This window comes from Eubalaena glacialis, chromosome 4, assembly GCF_028564815.1.
Source record: "Eubalaena glacialis isolate mEubGla1 chromosome 4, mEubGla1.1.hap2.+ XY, whole genome shotgun sequence".
NCBI lineage: Eukaryota > Metazoa > Chordata > Mammalia > Artiodactyla > Balaenidae > Eubalaena > Eubalaena glacialis.
This window is the reverse complement of record NC_083719.1, coordinates 158,496,498-158,507,876: the sequence shown is the minus strand read 5'-3', so window position 1 is coordinate 158,507,876 and position 11,379 is coordinate 158,496,498. Positions and strand designations below refer to the sequence as shown.

Sequence of the window (11,379 nt, the reverse complement as noted above, 5' to 3'; positions counted from 1 at the left end):
GATGCAGTTCCCCCAAGTCTCCTTTAAATCTCACAAATGGCACCCAGGTTCAGTGGTTTTGGCAGACAGTGTGGAATGAGATCACTGTCAAGTGGGAGAATCCCAGAATGGTGGGCTCTCTGCTCTTATATTCTCAGCCCTGTTATCACTCAGAAACAGGTTTTATCATCAACACAGTACTTTTTCTACTTGGGAACCATCTCATCCTTCCCAACATCTGGGTTCTTGGCTTTGAAATCTTGCTGTAAAGTCACTGGTGCACTATCTCCTTACATGCATGTCACTGCAGGCCCTAATAATTTTCCACTTTTGTCCCTTTAGGGGATTTCTGTGGGCAGTCTGATCACTGGCTATGAAACAGTGCTACTCACTGCGGGCCAGTGCTGGTCCATGAGTGTTTGTTATAGGTCTGCAACGAGATAAGAACAGAAATTGAGTGCTTAGAAACTTTTATAGAAATTTAACATTGATGTGACATTCAAGCACATAATCAGTTTCATTTTTTATTTTTTTTTTACAAAAGTATTGGTTCATGAGGGATTGGAAAATTTATATATAAAACAACAACAAAAACCAAAACCAAAAACCAGTCCCTTACTGCAGGCGGTGGTACTGGCAATCACGATTCAGGACCGTGGACAGCACCTCATCCTGCCTCCCAAACCCTGAGTCATCACCCCTGCTCCCAGCTCCTGGTGAATGCCCTTGATGAACAGCTAGTTCCCAAATCCAACAGATGCTTTTCAGCTGTTGTCTTAATTGACCTTTCTAAAGTGTCTGCCTTTGTTAACACCTGCATCTGTCATTTTCGTTTAAAGATCATTCCCAGGGAAGGAATAAAAACGTTCCCCTAGAATTATCAATGGGCCACACTGATAAAGTGAGGGGACAATTTCTGGTAGCTAAAACATATTATTAATCTTAAAAAAAATTTTTTTTTAGAGATACCTTTTTTAAAAATTAATTAATTTATTTATTTTTTATTTTTGGCTGTGTTGGGTCTTTGTTTCTGTGCGAGGGCTTTTTCTCTAGTTGTGGCAAGCGGGGGCCACTCTTCATCGCGGTGCGCGGGCCTCTCACTATCGCGGCCTCTCTTGTTGTGGATCACAGGCTCCAGACCCGCAGGCTCAGTAATTGTGGCTCACGGGCCTAGTTGCTCCGTGGCATGTGGGATCTTCCCAGACCAGGGCTTGAACCTGTGTCCCCTGCATTGGCAGGTGGATTCCCAACCACTGCGCCACCAGGGAAGCCCCCATATTATTAATCTTAAAACACTGTATTGACATTGCTCCTTTGCTTTTCAGTGGGCTCTTAGAGGACAGGAGACAGGTTTTACTCATATTCATGTCCAACATGTATCGTAAAGTCTTGCCCAGAGTTTGTGTGAGCAAATGCCTGCCGCTTATCACTGGATGACCTTGGGCAAGTTATTACTCAACCTCTCTTTGCCACTGCTTCCCCAACTGTTAAACTGGAATCCTATTAGAGTCTACCTTATAGAGTTTTTAAAATATTAATTTAGTTAGTACGTTTAAAAGTGCTTAGAACAGTGGCTGGCACAGAAGAATAAAAAGTATTGTTATTTTCATCATCATTTTATATTACTGAATAAACCAATGAGCATCTATTATCATCAGGCACTAGATGGTGGAGGACTTCATCCCACCACCTGGGAAGGGCTACTGCTTTATATTGACGTTTGAGTATACACTGCCCTACTCAGAGCATCGTGAGCTTCGGAATTCCTGAGATTTGCTATTCCTGGGTCCCTGTCTTGTCATGTTGGCCCCACCCTCCCACACCTTTCAGCTGTGTATTCCCTTTCCTTTTCCAGTTGCATTCCTGCCGACTTCTTTCACCCGCCAGGCTCACTCACAGTCTTTTCTTTTGGTCCCACTGGATGAAGAGTCTCACCTGTGCAAGTGGGCCTGGCAGCTCCTGCCCCCTCAGTGATTCGGCCCAACTTACCTCCTCCCTCCACGTGCCCATAAACTTTCTTCCCCTAGTCCCTTAACTGGCCTGCTGCTGTTAGGCAATTCTAGGTCTCTCCACCTAAATTGTTCTTGCTCCCTCGCTGCTCAGGAAGATTTTAACCATCCTTCAGAGCTTGAGTCAAACTTACCCCTTCCATAAAAGGGACATTTCTCCGTTCCTTTCCTGAACTACTACGTCAGCCTCTGAACCCCACAGGGCTTCTCTGCAGTTCTCATTCTGTCTCACCATCACTTCTAACCTCCTCGAGGTTCAGGTCCAGGTCATGCCTGGACCTGCCCACACTCTCAACACCCATCTCAGGTAGCCGCTCTGCAAATTTCAGAGGGCTAGTCCCTTCCTTCTTCTCTCTGAGGCTGTTACCACATCAGCAAGATGGGACTAAGAGCACCCGCCTCCTTGGGTTTCTGCGCGCATTAAGCGAGGCGGGGCAAGGAAAGCGCGGAACAGCGCCTCACTAGTGGGGTGGGAGCTCGCGTGGCCCCTCCGCAACGCGAGTCCGCGCGGGGCTCCTGGGATTTGTAGTCCGTGCCCGAGTTTGCAGTCTCGCAGGCCCCGCACAGACACCCTCGGACTCGGCTGGGAAGGTGGCGGGGGCCTGCGGGACGCGAGGGGCTGGGCCCGGGGCCGGCCCCGGGCAGGGATGGGGCCGAGCGAGGGCAGCCGGACTGCTGCAGCTGCTGCTGGGGCAGCTGCTGGCGCTCACGGGCGGCGGAGGCGCGTTCTACCTCGAGGTCAGCGAGCTGGAGGAGAAGTGCTTCATCCAGGAGATCCCCGATGGCACAGTGGTCATAGGTGCGCGCGAGCCTTGCCCTCCCCGCACCCAGAGTCCCGGCCTTGCCCTCCCCGCACCCAGAGTCCTGAGAGGGAATGGGGATGAGGCCCCGCGGGATCAGCTCAGGCCCATACCTCCCCTCTGCTGCCGGGGGTGGGCACGGGTGGGAAATGGGTGGACAGCAGTGCGGGCAAAGCATCTTCTCCGTTGCCTGTGCCGGAGTTGGGGGGCGCCGAGGAGGCAAGTCTGATCCAGACCCGGATGACAGCAGAAAAGCGGGGCAGGAGAGGGAAGGAGAGAGGCGGAGGGCTGTGGTCAAGCCCCGCAATCAGACACCCGGATCTTCCTGTTCCCCCCCACCCCGGCCCCCGTGACTCCTGGAGGTCCTGGGCGGGCTCTTGGTCGTGAGTGTGGATGGGGATGCATCCAGGCTGCCTCCCCATTAGGTAACTACAAGACCGAGCTATACGACCCTGCTATGGAAAAGTACCAGCCCTCCCCGCAGTGGATCAATTTGTTCGTTTTTGTGAAGGACCCCGAGAACAAGGTGAGGCAGGCCTTGACTCCCTGCAGCCCTCCCACCCACACGTCTCCAGCGTCATTGTCTAGTTCTCCCTAGTCCTCCATTTCTCAGAGGAGGGCTCATCTCCTCACAGGCAGGAGGGCTCAAGGAAGGCCATGCTCTTTGCAATCTGTGGAGTATTGTGTACTAGCAGTGCTGGGGTCTGAGATTTTCAAGCCCAAACTGATGCCATTTTCCTCACACCCTCCCTGCTGGCCTGGCCTGTGGGGGTCAGAACCTGGGATACCCCCAGAGTTCCTCTCCTAGAAGCAGGTTTCTGGTCAGCTTCTCTGTGCTCACGGAGGCTGTTTCCTCTAGAATCTGCTGGCCCGTCAGTACGGCCCTCGGGGCAGCTTTACCTTCACCTCCCAGTCTCCCGGAGAGCACCAGATCTGCCTTCACCTCGAGTCCATCCGGTTCGCCCTCTTCTATGATGGCAAGCTGGTGAGTATGGAGGGGAAAGTCACCAACCCTTAACATCTCAGTCTCTTGGGTGAGAAGGGTTCAGTAGGCAGTGCCTCTTGAGGAGGCCTGGGCTTTCCATGAAGTAAGCATACAGAGGACAGGTCCTGAAGAATGAGAGGGGACCCAGGAGGGAGTCACTCTGACTTAAAATCATCTCTCGGCTCCCTGCCATCCCTAGAATAAAGACCAAGCTTCATAATGTGAAATTCAGCGCTGTCCAGCAGCTGAACGCTCCCAGGCTCTTCATTACCACCTCCCACTGACATGGAACTCCTAGGAGCTGCTTGTCTCAAATACTGAGTCATACACATTTTGTTCTGCACATTTTGTTCTGTCCCTTCTGTCTTTTGGACATGGAACTCCATGCAAGCAGGGCCTTGATCTGGTGTTTTGGCACCTGGAGCAGAGCTAGTCCCCACATCAATGAGTGTGAGGCACTGAACTGCTCAGTTCAGTCAGGCCCAGACTGGTGTGTGGAAGCTGGGTTTCTGGCAGGTGCGTGGAGCTGAGCTCCCTGACCCCCACCCTTGGCTCCTCTGCTCCCCAGGCCATTCACTTGGACATGCAGTTGGGTGAACACACCAATGATTATACGGAACTTGCAGCCAATGACAAGCTGACCCTGCTGCATCTGCGCATACAGCAGCTGGTGGAGCAAGTGGAGAAGATCCAGAAGGAGCAGGAGTACCAGAGGGTGAGGGGCTGGGCTGGGCCAGTTGGGACAGTGGATGTGTAACCTCCCAGGGAGTGGCTCTTTCAGCTCTTCCCCTGGGGGTCAATTCAGTTCTAGCCACGCCTTCCTGTTGTCCCCTCCCACAGTGGCGAGAAGAGCGCTTCCGGCAGACCAGCGAGAGCACCAACCAGCGGGTGCTGTGGTGGTTCATTCTGCAGACCTTCATCCTTGTGGCCACTGGCATCTGGCAGATGCAGCACCTCAAGAGCTTCTTTAAAGCCAAGAAGTTGGTGTAGATGAGCCCCAGAGACCAGAGGCTTAGCCCCCACTCATTCCCCTTCTGCTGAATAATGGGAAGTGGCCTGGCCTGGTCTGTCTCCTGGCTTCTCCCACCCCTCCCAACCCTGAGGGACTTCCTTGTTACTGGGGTGGGGGGGGCGGGGGGACAGAGGACCTCTTTAAACTGGTTTCTCAGCCAGGACTTGGGAGAGGATGGGTTTCCAGCTGGAGACATGTGGGTGGGAGGAGCTGTAGGCTCCTTTGTTGCTCTGTGAGGCTGAGCAGGAGTGGGGTGAGTGTTACCCCAACCCCCATGTTAAACAGGATGGGTGAACTAAGAGTGAATATAAATTATAACTGTCAAATTTTCTGACCTAAACATTTATTGCCTCCTACTCTGCAATTCATTATATGTGTCCAATCAGATGTTAATATTTGAGGCCCTGCATGCATTAGTGGGGGACTGATCCCAAAATGGATGAGGTGAAGAATACTTTTACCCCAGAAGCCTTAGCAACCTGTGGAACCTTTTCCAGAAAAGTCCAATTTGGGCCCATCTTTTGGGTAACCTGAGTGCTGATGGTGATCCTGTGCCCAACCCGCCTTCTCTCTCTCTGGGCTCTGGTCAGGCTCATGTGCTATCCTATTCCAATCACCTGGACTGCTGGGTTCTTCAAGGAGTCTGATGGGCACCTCTGTCGTCCTGCTATTTTTCAGTTGACCTCTGTCTCTTTTTATGATGCCATTGGTTAATCCTTTCAGGAGATGCCTAAAGATTCCAAGTCAATGTTTCCATTACATTCAGCATCTCCTGTAACTCAACCTTCACAAGTGCACACAGGTGTAGATGCCCCCCATTGCTTCTGCCTGATCTAGTCCACATTTTACCAAGCCCTATGTTGGTTGCCCTGTTGGATTATAGCCATCTCTCACGTGAATTTGACATTTTCTGTTATAAGGAAATTCACTGGTTGGCACCCTCCATAAAATCAAGTCCAAATTGTCAAGGTCAGGAATATCAATGAGGGAGACTCCCCATAGGGTGGGGCAGCTGTGACAGCCCTGGCCCCTGAGATAGATGCACCCTCCCCTAGGATACTCCTTAGGGATGACTGCAAGCCTCAGGGGTGCTGATCACTGGTGTGTCTGGCCACAATTAGCCTCAGAAAGTGTAAGTGAGACTTAACTGAAGGCTGGGGGCGGGGACCACTGGAGAGTAACCTCTAACCAGAGAATGTGACCTTAGGGTCACTTCCCTTATGTGAAGCTGGTGGTGGGGGTGGGGAGGGTGCTCTGCTCTCTGCTGCAGGGGAAGCACAAGACCCAGGTGGGCACATTCTTGCCCATGGAACCTGTGGTATGACACCAAATGAGGCAGAATGTTGAACAAGACGTAAGGGTGATGCATGCTTCTGAGGAGAAGGGCATGGGCTAAGGGCAATATGTCAGAAGTCCCGGCCTAATCTAGGTAGTAATAGAAGGCTGCTTTTTAGAACTGAGACAGAGGATAGGAGTTAGCTGGGAGAAGAATGTTCTGGCTAGAGGGAATAGCACATACAGAAGCCCTAAAACAAAAAAGAACATGGCTATTTGGGGGAGCTGAAAGAAGGCCACTATAGCAAAATCCCAAATCCAGAGAGGCTGCCTTCAGCCTGCTTTCTAAATTATGATTTCATGTCTAGGACTTGCCTCTTCCCCAGTGATTAACCCCAGAATGACCACCCTTTTCAGAGGGACCCTGTCCTCTACCCACAAAGGTGAGACCTTATCCTGACACTTCAATAGGGAAACAAGTCACAAAAGAGCAACAGTGAGTACATAGGAGAGCTGCACACACACAGTAGAAGAGAGTTCCCCATCCATTTCCACATGAAACCTTCACAGTCACTCTGTAGAGGAAATGGCATGTGTCCCTGATTTAGAAAAGAGAGCCAGCTAATAAGGGATGGGCCATGCTGAAACCTGGCCAATTCAACTCAGTTCTTGGTGTTCTTTTCTCTGTTCTGGCTACTTTTCTCCAGGTAGAGGAAAGACCTCCTACAAAGAGGTAAAACACACTGCCTCTGATTTTTTTTTTTTTGTCCTACATTTATGTTTATTAAAAACTGCCACAAACAAACAAAGCCTGTACAAAAAGCAGCCAGGGCATCGATCACTTTAAAACCATAACCTTGAGAGACACAATTTGCTTAGGACTCCACCATCTTCTAACTTAGCCACGTAGTCTTCCTCTGCCACGTCTTCTTCTTCTTCGTTACTTCGAAATAGTAGTCTTGAGAGATATTATCGCCTAGGACCCCCTCTTCCTCTGCCTCGGCCACGTCCTCTTCCTCTTCCTCGGCCTCGGCCTCTTCCTGCAACAGCTTCCCTTTTCTTAGACTTCACCTTCGGTTCAACATCCACGAGAAGTGTATCCAGAGGTAAGCTGTCTGGCAGAATAAAATATCGAATGTTATTTCCTCGAATACTCAGTGTTTCCAGCTGTACAGGTTCTCTGTTCTTCAGGGTCATTTTCACAGCTTTAAGATGTGTATTCATGCTGACATCTACACCTGTGATTGTTCCATGGACCTGTGTTCCATTCTTTAATTCAATGGTTACAGTTTCGTGACTCAATTTCATCAAAAATCTCACGAGCTTCATCCTAGCGGCGCCGTCACCCTTTCAGTCCGAGAGCGCACAAAACCCTGCCTCTGATTTTAAAGAGCTGGCCATTTGAATGTCTAGTTTCTTGTGGCTACCATAACAAATTACCATAAAACTTGGTAAATTAAAACAACAGAAGTTTATTCTCTCACAGTTCTGGAGGCCAGAAGTACAAAATCAAGATGTCAGCAGGGCTGCACTCCTTCCAAAGGCTCTTGAAGAGAATCCTTCGTCTTCTTCCAGCTACTGGTGGTTCCAGGTATTACTTGGCTTGTGTCTACAACACTCCAATCTCTGCCTCCATTTCCTCCTCTAGTGTCCCCTCTTCTGTGTCATATAAGGACACTTGTCATTTGGATTTAGGACCTAACCAGGTAATCCAGGATGATCTCATCTCAAGGTCCTTAAATTAATTATATCAACAAAGAACTTTTTTTCCATATAAGCTCATATTCACAGGGTCCAGGGTTTAGGGCATAGGCATGTCTTCTGTGGAGCCATGATTCAACCCACGACAGAGAGCAAGAAGTTTATGCCTGATAAGGTCCCAAGTGATCTAACAAATGGGGTACTCAGGGCTCTCAGAATTCAGGATGGGGTGAGACCTGGGTGGATGGATGGATTGATGAATGGGAAAAGGGATGCCAAGGAGGTCTTTATAAAAGAGACAGTACGTGAGTAGAACATTGAAAGATGAAATGGTTTAAATATAAAGAATAGGGAAGGAATTCCATTTTGGGGAAATGGAGCCTGTAGAGATGCAAATGTACAAAAGATTTCAATATAATTCAAAATATAATCCAATACCCATGAATATATAATACTGTAAGACAGAGACTTTGAAAAAGAAAGGAATCAGGAAAATAAGTGTAGCATGAGTAGGATGAAGACAGGAGGAAAGTTAGATCAAACAATGGATGGAAGTGAATATACCTACTGCAAATTGGACAACTAGAAGTAGGCTGTTATCAGAGGCTGCAGACTGGTGACCTGCAAGTATATTGTTTGTCCTTTTTTTGTGTTATTTTTTTTTCAAATTATTTGACAACAGTAACAGTGCCACAGCTTCTGTAGTATAAATTTTGGGATGTATTGGATAGGCAAACTGGTTGGATGAAGGAGCTTGGAGCTGTTTTGCAACACTTGACTTGACATAAATGTGAGAAAATGACAGTTGTGCATATCCAGGAGGCATGATAAAGATTATGAGGAAGGAGTGGGCCTCTCTCCCTGGAGAACACTGTCTTAGACAATCACTTATGAATGAGAGAGCCTTTGTGGAAGTCCAGGTTTCCAGAAGAGAAATTCCAGCACATAGTTGGAGCAGAAGAATACACATTTGGACACATTGGAGAGGGTAAGAGGAACAGTTTGAGTTTACCTGCATTACCTATCCCCAAAACTGGCACAGCTCAATGCTAAGAAATCATTTTCTTAGTCAGTGATTTCTCCTGCAGGGTAAAGTGAGAGTGTGTGAGTGAGCACCCAGCTTCTCCAGCAGTGTGGGATCCTGTCAAAGAGGTCATTTCTCTCTTGCTCCATCCAGAGTACTGAGTTGTGAGCTACATGATTGGGGGGTGGGAAGAGGTTGAGTGAGAGCAGATAGGACCCTCAGAGGACATTAAAGAGACATGGATCCTACTAACTGTCATGAGCTGCTGGGGACACTTTACCTTTGAAACCTCCCAAATGGCCCACAGGCACTGCCAATGCTCCATGTGCCTCATCTACACACCTCCCTGTGGCTTATCTCCCTGAATGCACTCCTGATGGTGGTGAGAGCAAGCTCTGGCAGACAGTAGTGAGCATGTGTAGAAAGCTGGCCTAAATCTGCTGGCCAGGGAGAGACCACAAACTCAAGCTTTAGCTCTATCCTTGGAAAAGCAAAAGGAAGTCTGTCAGCCTCTGGTCTGGTGCACTGCAGGATGGAGAGAAGGCATATAAGCTTAAGAATTCTGCCACAAGAGGCAACAAGGAATGTAGAGTAGGCATATCCAGAAACCTCAGAATCCCTAGCAGGGCTGACAGAAGGTATTTCTCTCCCAAAGTCAATGAGTAAAGACTGGAGGAGGTAACTGCTACTTCAAATGTGAAGACAGCATCACAAGACTTCAAGGAACATGAAAAATCAAGGAACTATCACACCACCAAAGGATCACAATAATCTTCTGGTAACCAATACCAAAGACATGAAGATCTATAGTTTTCCTGATAAAAAGTCCAAATAGTTGTTTTAAGGAAGCTCAATGAGCTGCAAGAAAACATAGAAAGACAATAGAACAAAATCAGGAAAATGATACACAAACAAAATGAGAACGTTAACAAAGAGAAATCATATAAAAGAACCAAATCAAAATTCTGGAGCTGAAGAGTACAATGAGTGAAATGAAAAGTGCAATATGGGCTTCCCTGATGGCACAGTGGTTAAGAATCTGCCTGCCAATGCAGGGGACACAGGTTCGAGCCCTGGTGTGGGAAGATCCCACATGCCACGGAGCAACTAGGCCCGTGAGCCACAACTACTGAGCCTGCGCGTCTGGAGACTGTGCTCCGCAACAGGAGAGGATGCGACGGTGAGAGACCCGCGCACCGCGATGAAGAGTGGCCCCCGCTCGCCGCAACTGGAGAAAGCCCTCGCACAGAAACGAAGACCCAACACAGCCAAAAAAAAAAAAAAAGTGCAATAGAGAGCATCAACATCAGAATGGATGAAGCAGAAGAAAGAATCTGGAATTAGAAGACAGGACCTTTGAAATTATCCAGTCAGGGAGAACAAAGAAAAAATAATGAAAAAGAGTGAAGAAAGCCTATGTGATCCGTGGGATAATATCAAAGGAAACAATCTGCAAATTATTGGAATCTCAGAATGAGAAGGGGGGCGAGAAGCAGAAAACTTACTTAGAGAAATAATGGCTGAGAACTTCCCAAATCTGGGAAGAGATTTGGCTATCCAAGTTCATGAAGCTCATAGGTCACCAAACAATTTAAAGATATCTTCTCTAGGACATATTGTAGTAAAATTGTCAAAAGACACAGACAAAGAGAAAATCTTATAAGGAGCAAGAAAAAAGAAACTTGTAACTTATAAAGGAACCCTCATAAGACTATCAGAGGATTTCTCAGTAGAAACCTAACAGGTCAGGAGAGAGGGGGATGATATTTTCAAAGTGCTGAAAGGATGAAACTGCCAAGTGAGAATACTCTATGTGGCAACATTGTCCTTCCAAGATGAAGGAGAGGTAAAGACTTTCCCAGACAAACAAAGCTGAGGGAGTTTATCACCACTAGACCTGTCTTGAAAGAAATGCTGAAAGGAGTTCTTCAAGCTAAAATGAAAGGATGCTAATTAGCAACATGAAAATACACAACATACTGATAAAGGTAAGTATATAGTCAAACTCAGAATACTCTAATACTGTAATATGGTGATATATTAACCACTTTACTATACAGGTTAAAGGACAAAAGTATTAAAATAACTGTAGCTATAATAAGTTGTTAATAAGTACACAACATAAAAACAGGTAAATTATGACATCAAAAACAAAAGGAAGGGAGAAAAAAGAGTAAACTTGTTGTACGTGGTTTAAGTTGTTATCAGCATAAAACAGACTGTAATATCTATAAGATGTTTTATGTAAGGCTAACGGTAACCACAAAGCAAAACCTATAGTAGATATATGAAAGATAAGCAGAAGGGAATCAAAGCACACCAGCACAGAAATTTAACTCACAAAGGAAGGCAGCAAGAGAGGAATAAAGGAACAACAAAACATCTAGCAAACAATAAGATGGCATTAGTATGTCCTTACCTATCAATAATTACTCTAAGTGTAAATGGATTAAGTTCTCCAATCAGAAGGCATAGAGTGGCTGGATGGATTAAAAAAACAAGACCCTAATACAGCAGTCCCCAACCTTTTTGGCACCAGAGACTGGTTTCGTGGAAGACAATTTTTCCATGGACGGAGGGGTTTGGGGTGGGGG

General features: G+C 47.4%; 2 protein-coding genes across 2 annotated transcripts; one reads left to right on the top strand and one right to left on the bottom strand.

Annotated features, from left to right (window-relative positions):
- Positions 1 to 1,644: 1,644 nt before the first annotated feature.
- On the top strand, positions 1,645 to 4,763 carry LOC133090617 (transmembrane emp24 domain-containing protein 9-like). Its single transcript, XM_061189007.1, has 6 exons — positions 1,645 to 1,729; positions 2,545 to 2,787; positions 3,214 to 3,314; positions 3,648 to 3,773; positions 4,342 to 4,488; positions 4,614 to 4,763. The coding sequence occupies exons 1-6, from the start codon at positions 1,645 to 1,647 to the stop codon at positions 4,761 to 4,763; spliced, it is 852 nt and encodes a 283-aa protein (XP_061044990.1).
- Positions 4,764 to 6,838: 2,075 nt separating this feature from the next.
- LOC133090200 (small nuclear ribonucleoprotein Sm D1) lies at positions 6,839 to 7,428 on the bottom strand. Its single transcript, XM_061188520.1, has one exon. The coding sequence runs from the start codon at positions 7,387 to 7,389 to the stop codon at positions 7,030 to 7,032; it is 360 nt and encodes a 119-aa protein (XP_061044503.1). The 5' UTR covers positions 7,390 to 7,428; the 3' UTR covers positions 6,839 to 7,029.
- Between the last annotated feature and the right edge of the window lie 3,951 nt (positions 7,429 to 11,379).

Bases quoted from the DNA above. Each gene is read 5' to 3' on its own strand.
- LOC133090200 (XM_061188520.1), bottom strand. From the start codon at position 7,389: ATGAAGCTCGTGAGATTTTTGATGAAATTGAGTCACGAAACTGTAACC.
- LOC133090617 (XM_061189007.1), top strand. From the start codon at position 1,645: ATGGTGGAGGACTTCATCCCACCACCTGGGAAGGGCTACTGCTTTATA. The intron at 2,788-3,213 runs GTGCGCGCGAGC...CCTCCCCATTAG, and splicing joins CGATGGCACAGTGGTCATAG to GTAACTACAAGACCGAGCTA. The intron at 3,315-3,647 runs GTGAGGCAGGCC...TGTTTCCTCTAG, and splicing joins TGAAGGACCCCGAGAACAAG to AATCTGCTGGCCCGTCAGTA.